Genomic DNA, 18,009 nt, shown 5'->3' with positions numbered 1-18,009 from the left:
GAAAACCATTTCCCCGTAACTGATGCAACGACGAAATTTGGCGCGATACGATGTACTGCTACGCACGCGCAGAGATGGTGCGACAAATAACCGAGGGTACACCCCCGCGTGACTGTATCATTCCGCGTACTCTATCACCGTACCGCTCAGCTCAGGAAGATATATACAAGGTCGTGTCTCCCAGAGCTCTCTTCACTTGATACAGTCATTTTGCTGTGACGGTTCCACCTGAAGACGGAAGCTTGTGTTGCCTCCGAAACGTCGTGATTTAATTTATTTGTTTTCTTTTTTCACCTACGTGACTTTACCGAAAAAACCAAAGAATATGGATCCTTGCAGTCACGAAAACTTCAAATCTAGAATTAAGCTCAAGAAGAGTTTATCGTCTGACCGCTCAGAAACCGCGTTATAACGATGTAACGTTCTACGCTATAACGGTGCGACGTTTCACATTATAACGGTGTGCGCGTTCCACGTTATGTCGGCACGCATTCCGCGTCACAACGTTGCGTGTATTCCACATTGTGCGCAAAAATGTTCCCTAACAGAAGGACCGCGTTGATGAGAACACGCGTTATCGTGTGAACACCATGCGCTAAGCGAGGACTTGCCGTACAGCAAAGAGTTCCAATTGAGCTAGCATGGGTTGCCTTTGAAACACTTGTCCGCATTACCACGTCTCTTCCACAATCGCCTTCAATGGGTCAAACTGCACGGGCGGTTACGCTCGCCTGTGAGCCAGGACTTTCGCAGGCGAGGGTTGGTGTATCGCTCACATTTGTGAGACTCCCTCTCTGCCCATGAGCGTTGAAGGTCGCCATCTCCTGGTCTGTCATGGTAAGGCAGAACAGCGAGTGGTATCGTTTCTGTCTGGATGGGGGAATGAGTGAACCCACACCTTGCACCGTGTGCGTTTTCTCCAGGTACTCCGGTTTCCTCCTATGTTTACAAACACTCGTTTATGGGAGTTGGCCAAACATACAAATATAGGACCACAAAGCTTGGGCATTTGTTTGGCATTGGTTCTGACTGCGCACGTTACAAACGCCACGGCATTTTCACAAATGACACGAGACAATATATTTTCTATGTATGTAGAGCTTCTTTCTCACCGTACGTAGCCAACCGTGCAAATCGGAGGTGCGGGTTAGGGGTGAGGGGGAGGACAACAAACTACACACAACAACAACAACAACGAAAAGAACAGGAGATACTAAAACATGATCTTAAGCAAAAATGGCGAGAAGCGATTTAAAAAATAAACTTAATAATTATCTCTCCGTACCAGAGGAGCCTTCAGTGAAGACACCGAGGCTTTGCCCAGCAACCCCCTGAAGGGCCAGCACGTGGTCACGTGGGGTGCTGATGGCCGTGCTCTTTGCGCTCGTCCCCTGGACCCCTCCCCCAGCCAGCTCCTCGCTCAGCACAAAGGAGACCTGAGGAAAAAATTAACCCGTAAAAACAAAGTTTTTCACTATAAATCCTTTATATGCGTGGCATCGGTTTTATTTTATTATTCATTTCTGTTTGTCTTGAGTTAGAGTTTCATTTTTATCACATTGGTATTTTAAATTAAATATGAAATTTTCACAAGCGTGCGCGACACCGCCGTGAACATTGTGTACGCGCGTACGTGTGAATTAGTTAGCACGCTGCAATGCAGAGGTCACCGGGTTCGAGTCCATCTTCCGGCACAGCGGTTAAAACAACGGGGGTATGTTTCTTGGCTTTGTCCACCCAGCAGTTCAACTTAACTAAATCGTTGCACCTGATGAGTTAAATGATGACGTCACCCTGCTGCTGCTCTATTTAAGACCGGGAGCAAGAGCAGAGCCTCACCATTCTGGCGAATTGCCCGATGATGCTGGATGCAATTACCAGCGAAACGTCGTACCCAAAAAAAAAAATTTGTAAATGTTGTGGTTTCACGCTTCAACACACCGGTGGGCTAAAGCAGTGAACTATTTGTCTTTTGTCAACGTGACACTTTTTTGCTGATTGGCCGTGTCGGGTGGTGGAGGGTTACGACACATTTATAAGTAACGCGATCTAACCCAAAAACGTTGATTATGAATAAACTATTGAAACTATATTTTTTATTTTACCAGATAAGGTCTACCGAGCTTATTTAGCTCTTTTTCAGAAGCCACCAGAAGTGGCTTATCATGTGGAAATTGATAGCAGCCAAATACTCTAAACGCACGTCGATTCTACATGTCGAGGGGAAAAAAACGGAGGAGAGAAAACACCACGCGACCATGAGCAGAGAGACACGCAAACTCAAAATATACAAGTGTCAGGGTCGAGATCAAACCCACGACCTCCTGTGTACACCAGGCGAGGTAGTTATTATCTCGCTACCGCAGTGCCCCAATGGGTACACCACTGTTCGCCAATTGGCAGGTTTTGGCAAAGCGTGGCTGCTTCCACCTCTTCCAACAGCGCGAAGGAGTAGACCGTAGACCGTCCATAGCTCCCTCTAGCGGAGGCCCCTCTCTTTGACCTGAGCGACCAATTGCAGGGGCTGCACCTCTACCTTGTTTTAAGTCTCAAGTGTCAACGTGTGAATAAAACGCTTGCTTGATAACCACGCTGCAGATGTATTACTGCACAAGAAGTCAACGTCTTGTATTGTTTGCGTCTTCAAAATTGCCTTTTTTTTTAATGCGATTATTTATTGCCTCCCTACCGCTTGAGAGGCCAAGTTACCTGAAGCGGCGACGTCCCCCACTGAGAGATGTTTGGCTCGCCAAGACGTAAATAGATACAAATTATCGAGACAAACAAGAGACAGAGATGAGAACAGCCAGAGACCGATTGGTGAGATGAACGAGAGAGATAAGAGAGCTTGATTGATTTGATCAGTTTACGCCGGTAAGAAATATTCAGCCTTTAGCTGTTTTACAAGAATCACCTGCAGAGGACCTTAGTGGGGGGGGGGGGGGGGGGAACAAAGGAAGTGAAAGCAGCGAAAATAAATTATAACATTGCCGACAATGAATAGCAAATACATTGGAGGGGGAAAAAAAACCCATTCAAGTTATGCACCACTCAAGTAACACTGGCAGAGCAAAAAATTTGATTTAAAGCTTTCGTGGCTGCAGGGATTCATATTTATATTATTTTATCATTTCCCTTCTACGTGACTTTACCGAAAGAACCAAGAATATAACACTGGCAGAGCAGGTAAGACAGAAACACAACAGCAACTCGCGCGGCGGTTCGCTAACCAAAGGGAGACGTCAAATTGAGGAATTTAAAAATGTCCAAAATTGGGAGGCGGGGGGGGATTTAAGCCGAAACAGCGGAGAGGGAGCTCGTTAACATAGCGTGCGGGGCGGCAACGCGCAAGAGAGAGGATCTCACTCAGAGCGCATTGAGGAGGAGAAGAAGAGAGGCGCTGCCAAGACGACAGCGATGAGGACTGCAATGAGAGGCAGCCAACGGGGTAATTAGCCGATTTGTCGCGGAGTACTTTGAGGATGAACGAAGCGCAAATCAGATTCTTTATTTATGACGGAGGAATCCGATGAGCTTTTTCACAGACGTCCGGTATTTATGTACGTGCGTTGGACTTCTTTCGCACCGTACGTACGTACCCAACCGCGCTAATCGGAGAGGCGGGGGGGGGGGGAAAGGACAACAAACTAAACACAGAAAATTACAAGAAACAATACTAAAACACAACAGAAGTGAAAAGTATAGGAAAGGTAAGAAAATCACCAACAAATATAAAACTAAACTATTTTTATTTTACCAGAAAAAGCCCACCGACCTATTAGCTTCTTTTTCAGAAGCGACCCGGCCACAAATGATAGCGCAACGATGGGGCGGTGATACCTGTCCTCCTGAGCACTAGGCGGAGTGAGGTTTGCGTTTGGCTACAGGTCGTTTATAATCAAGGTTTAGCCAGTAAGATTCGTCACGTAAACAACGCGCTAATTAGTTACACTACTTCATCCAACCGGTGTATTGGAGAGTAAATCAAAAAACATTTACAACTTGAAGCCTACGTGTTAAACAGTAGATATTTAACTACACTTAGTTGGCCAATCTTATTTGACAGACTATTACAGGTTTACCATGTTTAGTGGTTGTCTCCTTGTCACAGGTTGAGTCACAAACCGTACCTCTCCATAACAAAGGCTCAGCCTTTGTTATAGACTGCATAACAAAGGCTCAGCCTTTGTTATGCAGTCTATTCTTAGTCTTAAGCCTCACCTTACCATATTAATAAAAAGTGTGCTTTACTTGGCCCCCCCCCCCTCTCCAACCATTATATAAACGGAGTGGTAGCTCCTGCAATCTCTCATTTACTTGATACAGCTGTCGTGGCTGTGACGGTTCCACCTGAAGATGGAAGCTTGTGTTGCCTCCGAAACGTCGTGATTTTTATTTTATTTTACTTTTATTAATTTTAATGTTTTACCTACGTGACTTTACCGAAAAAACCTAAGAATAGTAGAGATCGTGTTTGTGTGCCAAACGAAGGGTGCATGGTACAGGGGGCCCCAGCAGTTTAGGACAATCTCCGAGGTCGGTCTGCAGATGGCATCACAGCAGGCCAAACATCGCTAGAATGAAAGCTTTGACGGCGTCCAATCTGAGATGGAGGGGAATACGAGTGCATTTTTTCCTTTGCACAACAACAAAAACCCAAAAGCATTAAGTACTTCACCCTTAGACAGGCCACATTTCACTCCTCCTCGCCTTCTCAAATTAAACGTACGAAGAACGTTCGGCGTACGACTGCTTGAGGAGACAAACCGCTACTGTGGCACATTCACGTGAAGAACACGCGCGGTGTGCGTGTGTGCGTGTGTGCGTGTGTGCGCGTGCCGTGTCGTCCGCGCAGCACACGCAATCCACCAGCGAGGAGAGCGCAGGCTGAAAGATTGACGCGCCAAGTAGACAGACCACGTGCACAACTCCCCCCCCCCGACATTTCACTCGCGAGTCGGACATCGCGTCAATCAACTTGCGGTAAAACTCGATAACCCGTCAGTCGACGCATTCAGTCCCCGAAGGAATTCCCGGCACGTGGAGCGAAACGTCGGGGCATCGCAACAAATAGCACGCAGAAGAACCCCAAAAACCACGCGGGAGAGGTGTACAGCACAACTGCTGTCACGTGACTAACATCTTCATGGCTATGCCGCCAAAAATTCCACGGTTAATGCATTCACCATTTATATTTATGCATTTCTACAATAAAAAAAATGTATCTTGTAGTGTCTCTGTGAACGGCCTTGGTTGAGTGCATCTCCTTGCCTCGCGCCTCTTCCGATTTGTATTCTGTTGCTTTGCTTGACCGTGGCTGATAATGATCTTCATATATGGCTCATGTCGATGCAGAGCTGCAACACCGAGGCGGTTGAAACCATGTAATTTTGTTCAATGTACCGCTGCGATGATGCCTCCCGCTGAGAATCGGTGATTGGAGTCGTTATACGTGCCATGGTTTGTTCTGAGTGACGTTGATGATGATGTAATGGCATTATAACAACTATATTAATCCTCACCTCGGTCTTTCCTTGTCCCCTGCAAAAAAAAACACAAAGAACAACAAAAAATAGCGTGAGCTCTTTAGTAATTAACATACAGAACCACTTATATTGTTGTGGTGAACGCAAATGGAAGATTCATTAAGCGGTAAAAAGGCTCTTGAAAATGAACTCTAACCCTCATCGCATAATGCAATTTGGCGGTTGTGGGAGATTAAAAAAAAACGTGAGCCAATTAGAGCTACAAGGTCGGATGTGCCAGTCAGACTACATTTTATTTACTCAACAATCCTTTGTGTCTCTCCTGACTGCGGCCGCTTTTGATTTCGCTCGTTAACGGATATTGCGGTAATGATGCTCGTACTGTTCCTTGACCAAGGATTGCCCAACTTTTTCAGGAGTCTGGCTTTTTATTCCAGTGAAACGCGTTTTTTAAATGTTGTTGAAGTCAACTCAGCGAATGAGGCACGCATAGACAAGACGTTTGGTAAACAGCTGTCCGTCACTAGTCCACATATACATGTCCATATGTAGCGCACATACATGTGCCGCGGTGGCAAGGTGCTAACTACCTCGCCTGGTATACAGGTCGTGAGTTCGAACCCGGCACCTGCATATTTGTAGTTTTCACGTTCTCCCCATGATCACGTGGATTTTTCTCCGCTTTTTACAACCACATTTAGAATCAACGTGCGTTTAAAGTATTTGGCTGGTAAATATTTCCAACTCATGAGCCACTTCGTTGCGCTATCATGCGTGGCCAGGGTCGCTTCTGAAAAAGAGCTATATAGCTCAATGGGCCTTACCTGGTAAAAAAAAGTAAATAATACACACGCCTAACGCTAAGCGAAAACACCAAAGGTAAAACACAAATGCACAGTGAAAAGCATATATTATTCCAGACCATCTTATGGCCAAATCCTATTATCCATGGGTCAATTTGTCCCAACATCCAACCTCTTATTCATCCTATTACGAAGCAAATTTCAGTTGTCAGAGTAACCATGCGCACAGACAGTGCATGAACGTGTTTACAGACATACATACTATGTGCAGCAGGAGTGGAAATGTTTTGATTTTCCAGCCACAAACATGATAAATTGTCAATTTTCATTCAAGTTGATGGTTTGACATTAAACATGCACATATGCATGTGCACTCCGAACACATGCGCATTCATAAAGCATACACACTTAAACAAAATACACGTCTCAACGCACACAAAAAATACACGTACATAAATGCACACACGCACACAAAGACCAACGCACGAGCCCACACGGATGCCCTAGGGATGAGTTTCAGATTTCGGATTTTCTCATTTTTAAGGAAATGCTTACATCTTTATTCCGATGTTCGGAAGACTGACATGAATTTAATAAGATAATAGGTTAATTCTAGATGTGAAGTTTTCGTGACTGCCAGGATCCATACTCTTTGGTTCTTTCGGTAAAGTCACGTAGGTGAAAAATAAAAAATACAAATAATAATACAAATAAATAATAATAAAATTTAATAATAATACATTTTAAAATAATCATATTTTTCTTTTTCATCTACGTGACTTTACCAAAAAAACCAAAGAGTAGATTTTTCCCCTTTTTTCTGGCAACAAAACAGGTGTTAAGATGTTAAAACACCAAACTGAAATCTTTCACAAGGAATCATGCTTATGTAGGGACGTTGGAGAGAGGGCCGTTATGCATGGCAGCCTATGGGAAAGAAACACAGTGGGCGGGGCTACGTGTGTGCACAGGGAGATGCCCTCTGCGACGTCCGAGCCAGACACCCTGGGGGGGGGCTGGTTCGGCGTTACGATCCCCCGGGGCCCCACCCCTCAAGGAGGGTTGGGTATAAAAAGGGGTCGTTATATGGGCTTAGTCAGTTATGTTATAGTTAAGCTAAGAAGTCGGAAGACGTCGTAGCTAGAGCCCTGGACTCCCCCTGATCGCCGCCCTTATCAGGGCCCCACGGGATCAGGCCCGAGCCAGTGGCGTGGTCCCGTGAACCAGAGCCAGTGCTCTGGGACTCCGGGTACCGAGCCCGATTACCAGTGTCGGGCCAGACAGCCTCCCCTAGCTCTTAGTGGAGGACTCAGGGGATAGGCTATGGATAGCTAGGGGTATTCCCTGAGTTATACGGGTGAGGGGGCCGCTACCCCCTCTAGGGCTGTCCTGTACTGGCAACTTGTTAAATAAATATACGTGTGCCTCAACTCCGTTGTCAAGCGTCCTCGACGGGTACTTCATCTGGCGTCAGAAGTGGTAAAAATGGAAACGCGCCATACAGCTCGGACCAGGGTACCACAAGAGGAGAACGCCGCGGAGATCGCCGAGCCCGAGACCGAGCAACAAGATGGGGTGCAGCCGGAGCCTGGCGCCTTCTCACCGGGACGTCAGCATGGAGAGGGGCCGCAGCCAGATGCACTACGACTGGCTCACGAACGGCTGGCGGAGCTACTTTATGCCGCTGCCGCCACACTGGAAGGCATTACGCGGTTGGGGGCTGGTGGTCCACCGCAGGGCGAGGAGAACCGGCGGCCGGAGCACTTTCCCGCCATTTCAGCGACTTCACAATTTGAATTTCCCGCCATGGACGCCGCGGCTGTTCGGGGCGTGGCCAGCTTAGACATCGGCTCCGACATCGCCGTCGCCGGGGCTGCAGCGTCATCGCAGCCGAAGGATGCGTCATCGCTGCCGCGACAGGCGATGCCATCGGCCAGTCGCGCCGAGGCACCGCCAAAGGGAGGTGAAAGCAACCTGCGGGAGTCCACATCGACCGCTGCGCTTCACCAAAGGCTGCCCCCGCTGAAGGAATTCATCGGTGCGGAGGGTGACTGGGGCGGCTTCCGGCGACGCTTCCTCGCCCATCAGGAGATGGCGCGGTGGTCCGACGAGGAGGCCCTTTGCGCGCTGCCGGCGCTCCTCGATGGGGACGCGCTCGCCGCACTCACGTCGGCGCCAAAAGAGAAGCGGGCTACACTACCAATGGCGCTACAGCTGCTGGCCGGGGTCTATGGACCTTCAGCCGAATGCCGTCAGCAGTTCTACGATCGCAGGCGGGGTGAAAAAGAGTCGCCTCTGGCTTTCCGGACAAGTCTTCTGGCGCTGGCAAAAACAGCCTTTCCCCGCATGGACGACGACGGCGTGGACGCAATGGTCGCGGAGAAGATCCTCCTCTTGGCGGACGACCTCGACATCGTCGTCATCGCACAAGGGGATGCAGAAATTACCTCCCTCCAGGCTGCGCGACTCCTCCACGCCAACCTTCTGCAGCAGCGGCGAAAGGCAAACAGGGCATCGGCTGGGCGTGCGGTGGCTGCAGCCACCCTTCCGTCAGAAGAACTTTATGCCGTCGACCATCGACGGCAACAGACGACGGGGGCGCGGCCGGGTCGGGACGGGCCGAGGCGTTTCGACCGTCCATCGTCTCCATCGGCGCTCCCGCGGTGCTTCAACTGCGGCATCCGGGGCCATGTCGCCTCGGGGTGCCGTTCTCCTCGACAGCGGGGGACGACGCCTCGACAGGACGCCGGCCCTCCTCTTCCTCCTCCCAAGCTCCAGCACCATGATCCGGCGAGTCGCGGCACCTCACATGTTTGGCCAACGCACCCACCTGTCGCACACTCTCGCACCGTAACGAACGGGGGGCCGGTGGGGCGCTGCGATGGACCGGCGCGGATCACTGCGGGGACTCAAATCGAGCCCGAGCGGTGGTCCGTGTTGGCCCATCGCGTGGTGGCCGCGGCGTCGGGATCGTCGGCCGTGGTCGGTTACATTGATGGGGTGGAGGTACGCATCATAGTCGATACAGGGGCATCGGCGACAATTATTTCGGAACTCATTTACAATATTCTACCGGTGCAGAGCCGTCCTTTGCTACCGGTTAATGTCCCTTTCTATGCCGCTAACGGGGGCTCTCTCGGCATCGTGGGACAGATTCGAGCGCAAATTTCTATCGGGGACATCAAATTGTCGGGGCCGATTTTTGTCTCCTCCTCACTGGCAGTTCCGTGCCTGCTGGGGACGGACTTCTTGGGCAGGATGCCAATTCGTATTTTGATCGACCAAGGATGCATTGAGCTTCCGTCGGGGCGACGTATGGCGTTCCTGCCTTCCCCTGTAGCGACTCGGACGGCGTTCGCGACGGTACCGGCGTTCGTCGTAAAAACAGTGCGTGTGCCGCCGGGGGCACAAATGCTGGTACCTCTTAAACTTCGTAGGCCCTTCGCTAAGGGTGTTGGGGATCAGGGTGTTGTGCTGGGGCCGTCTAGGGCCGGGGTTAATGGGCCTCATTTAATTCCGGCCCAGACCATCGTAAGGGGGGACGAGGATCCCTTCATCGCGGTCCTCAATGTCGGGTCGCAGACAGTAGTGGTTCCCCAAGGGACTGTGCTCGCTCACGCGACGCCGGTGCCCTGCGAGGAACCTGCCGTGAACCACATTGACACTGCTGCTCGGACGCACCCGCATTCGGACGGCGATGAAGGGTGGCTCGACGCGCTTTGTGCGGGATCGACGAACCTGTCCAATTTAGAGCGCCAACGGCTTAGATCGCTGCTAAAGGAATTTTCCGACGTTTTCAGTCGGAATAAATACGATTTGGGTTGTACTCACCTGCTGCGTCACCATATTGACACGGGTGACAGCGCGCCTATTCGCCAAAATCCTTTTCGGTTGAGTCCCGCCGAAAAGGACCATGTCAAATCGGCTGTCGATGACATGTTAGCCGCCGACATTATCTCTCCCTCTACCAGCCCTTGGGGAGCACCGATTGTCCTGGTTAAGAAACAGGATGGCTCGTTGCGGTTTTGCGTAGATTTCCGTCGCCTTAATAAGGTTTCGGTTGCCGACGCATACCCGCTCCCACGGATGGACGAATCGCTGGACGCCTTGGCGGGAGCGCGATTCTTCTCCACACTAGATTTACTTTCGGGATTCTGGCAGCTTCCTCTGGACGATGATTCGAAGCCTAAAACCGCTTTCCGTACACCGCACGGCCTGTTCCAATTCAACCGGTTGCCGATGGGCTTACACTCAGCGCCGGCAACCTTCCAGCGGTTGATGGAATTGGTTTTGGCTGGATTGCAATGGGAATCGTGCCTGATTTATTTGGATGACGTAATTGTTTTTGGAAGAACCTTTGACGAACATCTCCAGAGGCTGCGGGCGGTTTTCCAAAGGATGCGGGCTGCTAATTTGAAATTTAAGCCCCAAAAATGCTATTTGTTTCGCGAGTCAGTGCGTTATTTGGGGCACATCGTGGGGCGCTCGGGTATTGCTACCGATCCCGCCAAAACGCAGTGTGTCAGCTCCTGGCCAATTCCGACCTCGGTGGGGGAGGTGAGGAGTTTTATTGGCTTCGCTTCATATTACCGACGGTTCGTCGCTAATTTTGCTACAATTGCCAAACCCCTACATGCTTTGACATCAAAAGGGGTTCGGTTCCACTGGGGTCGGGAGGAGGAAGTAGCTTTCTGCTCCCTTCGGGATGCATTGGTGAAGGCTCCTCCTTTGACTTACCCCGATTTTTCGAGGCCGTTTTTGCTCGACACCGACGCGAGCAACACAGGTATCGGAGGCGTGCTTTCCCAGGTGGTTGATGGCGTGGAACGGGTGGTTGCGTACGGCAGTCGGGTGTTGTCTCCAGCGGAGCAAAAATATTGTGTCACCCGTAGAGAACTGTTGGCAATTGTTTTCTTCATCCAACAGTACCGCCCATATCTGTACGGTCAGCATTTCACTGTCCGTACGGATCATGCGGCACTGCAGTACGCCCTGAAGGTTCAACAGCCATCGGGACAATTGTCCCGATGGCTGGAGGTCCTCCAGGATTTCGATTTTGACACCACCTATCGTAAGGGCATTCGCCACACAAATGCGGACGCTCTGTCGCGCATGCCAACCACCTCCGAATGCGCATGCCTCCTGGGGTCGGGGCGTTGCAAGCCAGCTGGGGACATGACGGTTCCAGTCCTGGCGGCCGCCGCCGATGTTGACACATCGCTCCCCGATGAGATCGGGAAACAGGGAAGGGATTCCCTGCTTGGGTTGCCTGTGATTGAGTGGGGACGCCTCCAGATGGAGGACGCCTCCCTCCTCGCGCTGCGTCGTCGCGCCAGGGAGAGGGGGTGTGGGACGGGTGATGCCGACAATTGGGAAATACACGCGGGCTTGCTCATGCATTGGGACGGTAAATCCCACCGTCACCGGCTGGTAGTTCCTGCGGGGTTACGGGGTAAGGTGGTGTGGGCTGCTCATGAGCGCCTCCTCCACCTGGGTACCCAAAAGACCCTCGCCTCGCTCCAGCTGGATTTTTTTTTGGCCGGGCATGACACGGGATGTCACGGATCTCCTGGCAGCATGCCCCCGGTGTGCGCAACGCAAACCACCAGCTCGGGAGTCGAACCCGCCGTTGCAGTCCATCACAGTCTCCAGGGTGAACGAACTCGTAGCGTTGGATATCCTGGGGCCGTTTCCCGCCACCCCTAGGGGCAATAGATATTTGCTAACAGGGGTCGAATACTTCACACGCTGGCCTATGGCCTGGCCCCTGGCAAATCAGTCGGCAGCAGCCATCGTGGACGCCTTTGTCCAAGGCTACGTCATGGACAAAGGTGCTCCGGAGCGGCTGCTGACCGACCAGGGTAAAAATTTTTCCGGGAACCTCCTCAAACAAGTCTGTGATCTCCTAGGTACAAAGAAGATTCGTACCTCTCCCTATCACCCACAAACTGACGGGATGGTCGAGCGTCTGCATCGTACCATCACGTCTATGTTGTCGCACCTGGTTTCGGAGTCACAGACCAATTGGGACTTGCAAATTCAAGGGGTCCTGGCAGCATATCGATTGGCCCCCCATGCTGCCACGGGATTTTCACCCTTCTTTCTCATGTATGGTCGCGAACATGACCCACCTGTTCGGGCACAGCTGCAGATCCCCGCGCCTCTAGGTAAAATTAAATTGGACGAGCACGTTAAATTTAACCTTCAAAAGCTAACTGAGGCGCGGGATGCTGCCATGCTCAATTCCCGCATGCGCCAAAAGGCGAATGAGCGCCTCAGACTTGCGCGCGCGCACGTGCTGCAGTGGAAGCCAGGGGACAGGGCATGGCTGCACTGTCCCCAGGTACCGCTTGCGACCTCCTCGAAACTGGTACGGCCATGGCGGGGCCCCGTCGAGGTGGTCGAGGTTTTGCGACCGCAGTGCGTTCGTATCAAGTGGGGGAGGCGCCGGTGGTTCGTTCACCCCTCTAGACTAAAACCCTTCGTTGCGGTGCGGGACTCTGCTCCACACGCGCAGGGCCAAGCATGTGAGGGGTCGACCGACCCGGAGGGTCCGCCTCTGTTGATCTCACCTGACGTCTTGCCGGTTGCCCCGCCCCCAGGTTCTCCCGGAATGACGGGCTCGCGCACATCCCTCACGGGGGATGCCGAGGGTCCCGCCACTCCAATTGCGGACTCGCCTCGGATGGGACAGCGGCCACCGAATGGTCCGCCATCTGAGGTTGGCCCTTGTGACGGGCCTGCGGCAAGGACGCGCGCTAAAATGCGCAGACTCTTATAAAAACACTGGAACGCGAACAAGAAGTGAAAACGAAACGAAAATAAGAAGAAAATTTTTTTTATTTTTTTTGCGTTTTCTGGTACACTTTCGTGTGCTATTGTTGCTGGACGCTGCGTTCGTGTGGCGCTCTTGGCGCGTTGTTGTATTATGGCTGTGTGTGTGTGTGCGTCTTGTGTGCGTGTTGTGCGTGCGCTGAGGGTTCCGGGAAATGTACATATCTTGCCTCTACGGATTTCGTATTTATTCGGGGGGGGGGGCGCGTCGGTTTGTTCTCCCTTTAGGGGCATTGTTAGTGTTGTTGTTTAATTCTCGTTCTGTTAAATGGAAAAAAAAATGGGGCACACACGGGGGGAGTCAAGGGGTAAAGATTCATTTGTTGAAATTGTTGCAGCCGGGACGGCTGCGAGCTATGCGGGGGGGAGTGATGTAGGGACGTTGGAGAGAGGGCCGTTATGCATGGCAGCCTATGGGAAAGAAACACAGTGGGCGGGGCTACGTGTGTGCACAGGGAGATGCCCTCTGCGACGTCCGAGCCAGACACCCTGGGGGGGGGCTGGTTCGGCGTTACGATCCCCCGGGGCCCCACCCCTCAAGGAGGGTTGGGTATAAAAAGGGGTCGTTATATGGGCTTAGTCAGTTATGTTATAGTTAAGCTAAGAAGTCGGAAGACGTCGTAGCTAGAGCCCTGGACTCCCCCTGATCGCCGCCCTTATCAGGGCCCCACGGGATCAGGCCCGAGCCAGTGGCGTGGTCCCGTGAACCAGAGCCAGTGCTCTGGGACTCCGGGTACCGAGCCCGATTACCAGTGTCGGGCCAGACAGCCTCCCCTAGCTCTTAGTGGAGGACTCAGGGGATAGGCTATGGATAGCTAGGGGTATTCCCTGAGTTATACGGGTGAGGGGGCCGCTACCCCCTCTAGGGCTGTCCTGTACTGGCAACTTGTTAAATAAATATACGTGTGCCTCAACTCCGTTGTCAAGCGTCCTCGACGGGTACTTCACTTACATTAACCACAATACTTGCAGTCAAATGCAAACAAAAAACAATACTCTGGTAATTTATGCATTGTCTTTGAAACTGATTGGTCCACACCAGAGACAGCTTTCTTTTGAGCCTCGTCTCAAACGGTGTTAGACCAGAAAACGCGAAAAGTTTAACGTGTCCTCGTACGAACATTAAGTAGCATTCATCATCACCTGTTGCCAAGCGATATCTCGCTGGAAGAGAACTGCAGTGTCATACTTTGGGATCAAACTAAAAATGTATCTTGGTCCGTCAACCACTATTTTTGGATTATTGAAAGTAAAAAAATCGAAACGTCGTATGCTAGTATTTAATTTATTATTTTCTCTTGATACGTGACTTTAGCGAAAGAACCAATGAGTTATTGGAAGTAACCCACAAAAGATTGGGACCATCCGTACCAGAGAAAATGAACACGAAATGCAAATAATGATGATTATAATAATAAGCAATGCCGCAGAAAATTATACATTATTAACACATATTCCTGTATGAGAGAGCGGGGTTGTTGATTAGAGACTTAATATCAATCACTCTTACTTTGAAATTTTCAGCTTTCCGACTTCACCACGCTCAGTGGCTTTGCCCCACTGTTGAGACAGATATTTTGGAACCTGCAAAACAAATATCCAGAGTTAGCAAGCAATACAGCCTTCACACTACGCACATGATTACTCCCAGACAGAAATTCCGACCAAGATACTTGCGCCTATGGTATTACATTGAACTCACAAAAACAACGAATATGCTGTTGCATCGTGACCACGCCATCGTTGCCTTCACTGCCACTTGCTGCAGAGGTTCACGGTTCAAATTCATTGGCAGCCCCAATTAATACCGTACGAGTAGGCCATTGTATGCTGGCATCATGGTCCAAATTTGCCACATCTGAAATATCACCTCCGAATTGCTCAACTGGGATTATGCATAGCAATCATCGCCCCCGCCCCCACCACCACCATGAAAGACTGGCAGGACCCTCCTGCAAAAGGTTCACAGAGACTCCTCCAGTGAGGCGTATCTTGGTGATGAAACAGGCATACTAACAAAGCCACGCTGCAGCTTATAGCAATGGGTTATGCAATGGTGGTCCATGCAAGCATTAACCAGGATCAACCCTGCTCAGCTGTTTAACCAATCAGGAGTAAAAGCTAAATATTTCCATCAGGGGCCGTCCATAAATGACGTCACGCAATTTTGGACGACTTTTGACCCCCCCCCCCTCGTCACACGGCGTCACAAAAAGTCAGACCCCGCCCACCTCAAATATGACGTCACAAAGCTCTGCCCCCCCCCCCCAAAACCATATATACATTTTGAAAATAAAACATGCTTCAAATCGTGGCAGTGAAGGCAATTACGCTTTAAACTATTGTCATTGTAGTGCGTATTTAATGTGGCGCTGCACTCTGATGTTGTAGGAGTGTTGTTATAACAATTAGTGTTGTTATACAATTCTATATTTAAATCTAGATTCTACATTTATTTAAAATTTCGCATTTTTATGTCACATTTCTCCCCCCCCCCTCGTCACACATCGTCACAAACGTCTGACCCCCCCCCCTCCCTAGGTACGTGACGTCATTTATGGACGGCCCCTTATCAATATTATAACACTTCATTAATTAACCATGTTCAAGCTCAATTAAATTCATAATCTATGCCGCATAATCAATTGTTATTGTATCGCACTACGAGATAAATTTGTAGATAGCGTGTGCTGTTATGTGCATGGCCTGTTCTTGTGTCAATCCACTGCTGGATGACAGCCCCCCACGCAGTGCGGGTGGCGGGGGTCAGTTGACCATACTTCCCCACACTGGTCACTGAATGAGGCGCATTGAAGTGCAGTACAACAACATGGGAATTTGTCGCTAACAACGTAGCCCCCCTATAACACACACGGTCTTGCAATGTGGTCATCCATGCAAGCAATATCCAATATTTAACCCTCTGTGGAATTAATGTTTTACGCATTAGACTTTAACCATAGATGCAATATAATTTGTACTTAAGACAAGAGACTCAATGCCATTCGCGATCTTTACTTAATTATACATTACTGTACGCACTGTACTACAACGCATACATTCGTTACGTAGAAACGCCTTTAAACAAAATACCGTCATTTAAACATCAAAACTGACGAGCAAACGTGCAGACTTAGAACGAAATCTCTCGACTCGCCTCGTTTATTAAAACAATTAAAATTAAAATATAAAAACCGACACGAGCCTGACTTAGGCCTCAAACCACCACCGCCGCCGCCTCGGCCTACAAACTTCGCTTCTTCGCACGGTGGACTGAACAAAGCCCCGTCCATAAGAACGTGGAATTTCCACAGCGGGTTAATCGATTAGTATTGCTGCTGCTGCTACTCGATGTTATTTGCGAGTTGTAGGCGCCCGACAGGAGACGGGATACAGCGCATCGGGGCTCGCCTCGCAGCGGCTTAATGATGTTTGTGCGTGTTCAAAGGGGGGCCAACACCATCCAGCAGTGGATATCTCGTGCCCCCCACTCCTTCTCCACGCCTGCCTGCTGGTGGTGTTGGTGGTGGTGTCTGCGATGGTTTCTGTTACCTTGACAAGCCACAGGCCGCGATTGAGTTTAGCGCCGGTGAGGTCCAAGTCTCCCTTTTCCGCCATCGCAGCTTTGAGTTGAAGAACGGGTTTTTATTATTATTAACAATAATAATATTATTAACAATAATAATAATAACAATAATTACGGCAAAGTTGTTGTTGTTTACCTCACGATAACGACGACTACGACGAGCAAATACAACAGAATTATCGCAGCGATATGTGAGGTAAGGGGACGTCCATAAATGACGTCACGCGATTTTGGACGATTTTTGACCCCACCCCCTCCTTCGTCACGTGACGTCACAAAAAGTCACCCCCCCCCCTCAAATATGACGTCACAAAAAGTCCCCCCCCCCACTCAAATATGACGTCACAAAAAGTCAACCCCCCCCCCACTCAAATATGACGTCACAAAAAGTCAACCCCCCCCCCACTCAAATATGACGTCACAAAAAGTCAACCCCCCCTTTCGTCACATGACGTCACAAAAAGTCAACCCCCCCCACTCAAATATGACGTCACAAAAAGTCAACCCCCCCCCCACTCAAATATGACGTCACAAAGCTCTGCCCCCCCCCGCCCCCCCAAAAAACTATAATTCCATTTTGAAAATAAAACATGCTTCAAATCGCTTTAAACTATTGTCATTGTAGTGCGTATTTAATGTGGCGCTGCACTCTGATGTTGTTATAACTATTAGTGTTGTTATAACTATTGCTGGGCTGGCGGTGTGATAACCATTAGGGGCCGTCCATAAATGACGTCACGCGATTTTGGACGATTTTGACCCCCCCCCTTCCTTCGTCACATGACGTCACAAAAAGTCACCCCCCCCCCCTCAAATATGACGTCACAAAGCTCTGCCCCCCCCCCCCCCCAAAAAAAAGAATGCTTCAAATCGCTTTAAACTATTGTCATTGTAGTGCGTATTTAATGTGGCGTTGCACTTTGATGTTGTAGGAGAAAACATTTATTACAAAGTATATTTAATTAAGTAGAACGTGTCTATATTTATTTAAAGTTGCGCATTTTTATGTGATGTCACATTTCTCACCCCCCCCCCCTCGTCACACATCGTCACAAATGTCTGACCCCCCCAGGTGCGTGACGTCATTTATGGACGGCCCCTTACCACGCTGGCCCTGTACGGGTTCACGAAGGCAGGGAGCATAGAGTTGAGACGCAACGTGTCTCTGTGTGAGTCTATGGGTCTCTGTGTGAGTCTATGGGTCTCTGTGTGAGTCTGTGGGTCTCTGTGTGAGTCTGTGGGTCTCTGTGTGAGTCTATGGGTCTCTGTGTGAGTCTATGGGTCTCTGTGTGAGTCTGTG

General features: G+C 50.0%; 1 protein-coding gene across 1 annotated transcript in view; it reads right to left on the bottom strand.

The window, feature by feature from the left end:
* Positions 1 to 16,949, bottom strand: part of LOC133357189 (general transcription factor IIF subunit 2-like) — a 30,811-nt gene extending 13,862 nt beyond the window's left edge. Inside the window, exons 1-4 of the mRNA XM_061575015.1 lie at positions 16,676 to 16,949; positions 14,634 to 14,707; positions 5,523 to 5,541; positions 1,286 to 1,436 (exon numbers count right to left, since the gene is read on the bottom strand). Of these exons, the coding sequence (XP_061430999.1) occupies positions 1,286 to 1,436; positions 5,523 to 5,541; positions 14,634 to 14,707; positions 16,676 to 16,741 (310 nt within the window). The 5' untranslated portion in view covers positions 16,742 to 16,949. The remainder of the gene's footprint in view (positions 1 to 1,285; positions 1,437 to 5,522; positions 5,542 to 14,633; positions 14,708 to 16,675) is intronic.
* Positions 16,950 to 18,009: the final 1,060 nt, after the last annotated feature.

Source organism: Lethenteron reissneri, chromosome 57, assembly GCF_015708825.2.
Source record: "Lethenteron reissneri isolate LAM-NWPU_2019-01 chromosome 57, ASM1570882v1, whole genome shotgun sequence".
In the NCBI taxonomy this organism is placed as follows: Eukaryota; Metazoa; Chordata; class Hyperoartia; order Petromyzontiformes; family Petromyzontidae; genus Lethenteron; species Lethenteron reissneri.
The sequence above is the reverse complement of the archived record's forward strand: the minus strand, read 5'-3'. Positions and strand labels throughout refer to the sequence as shown.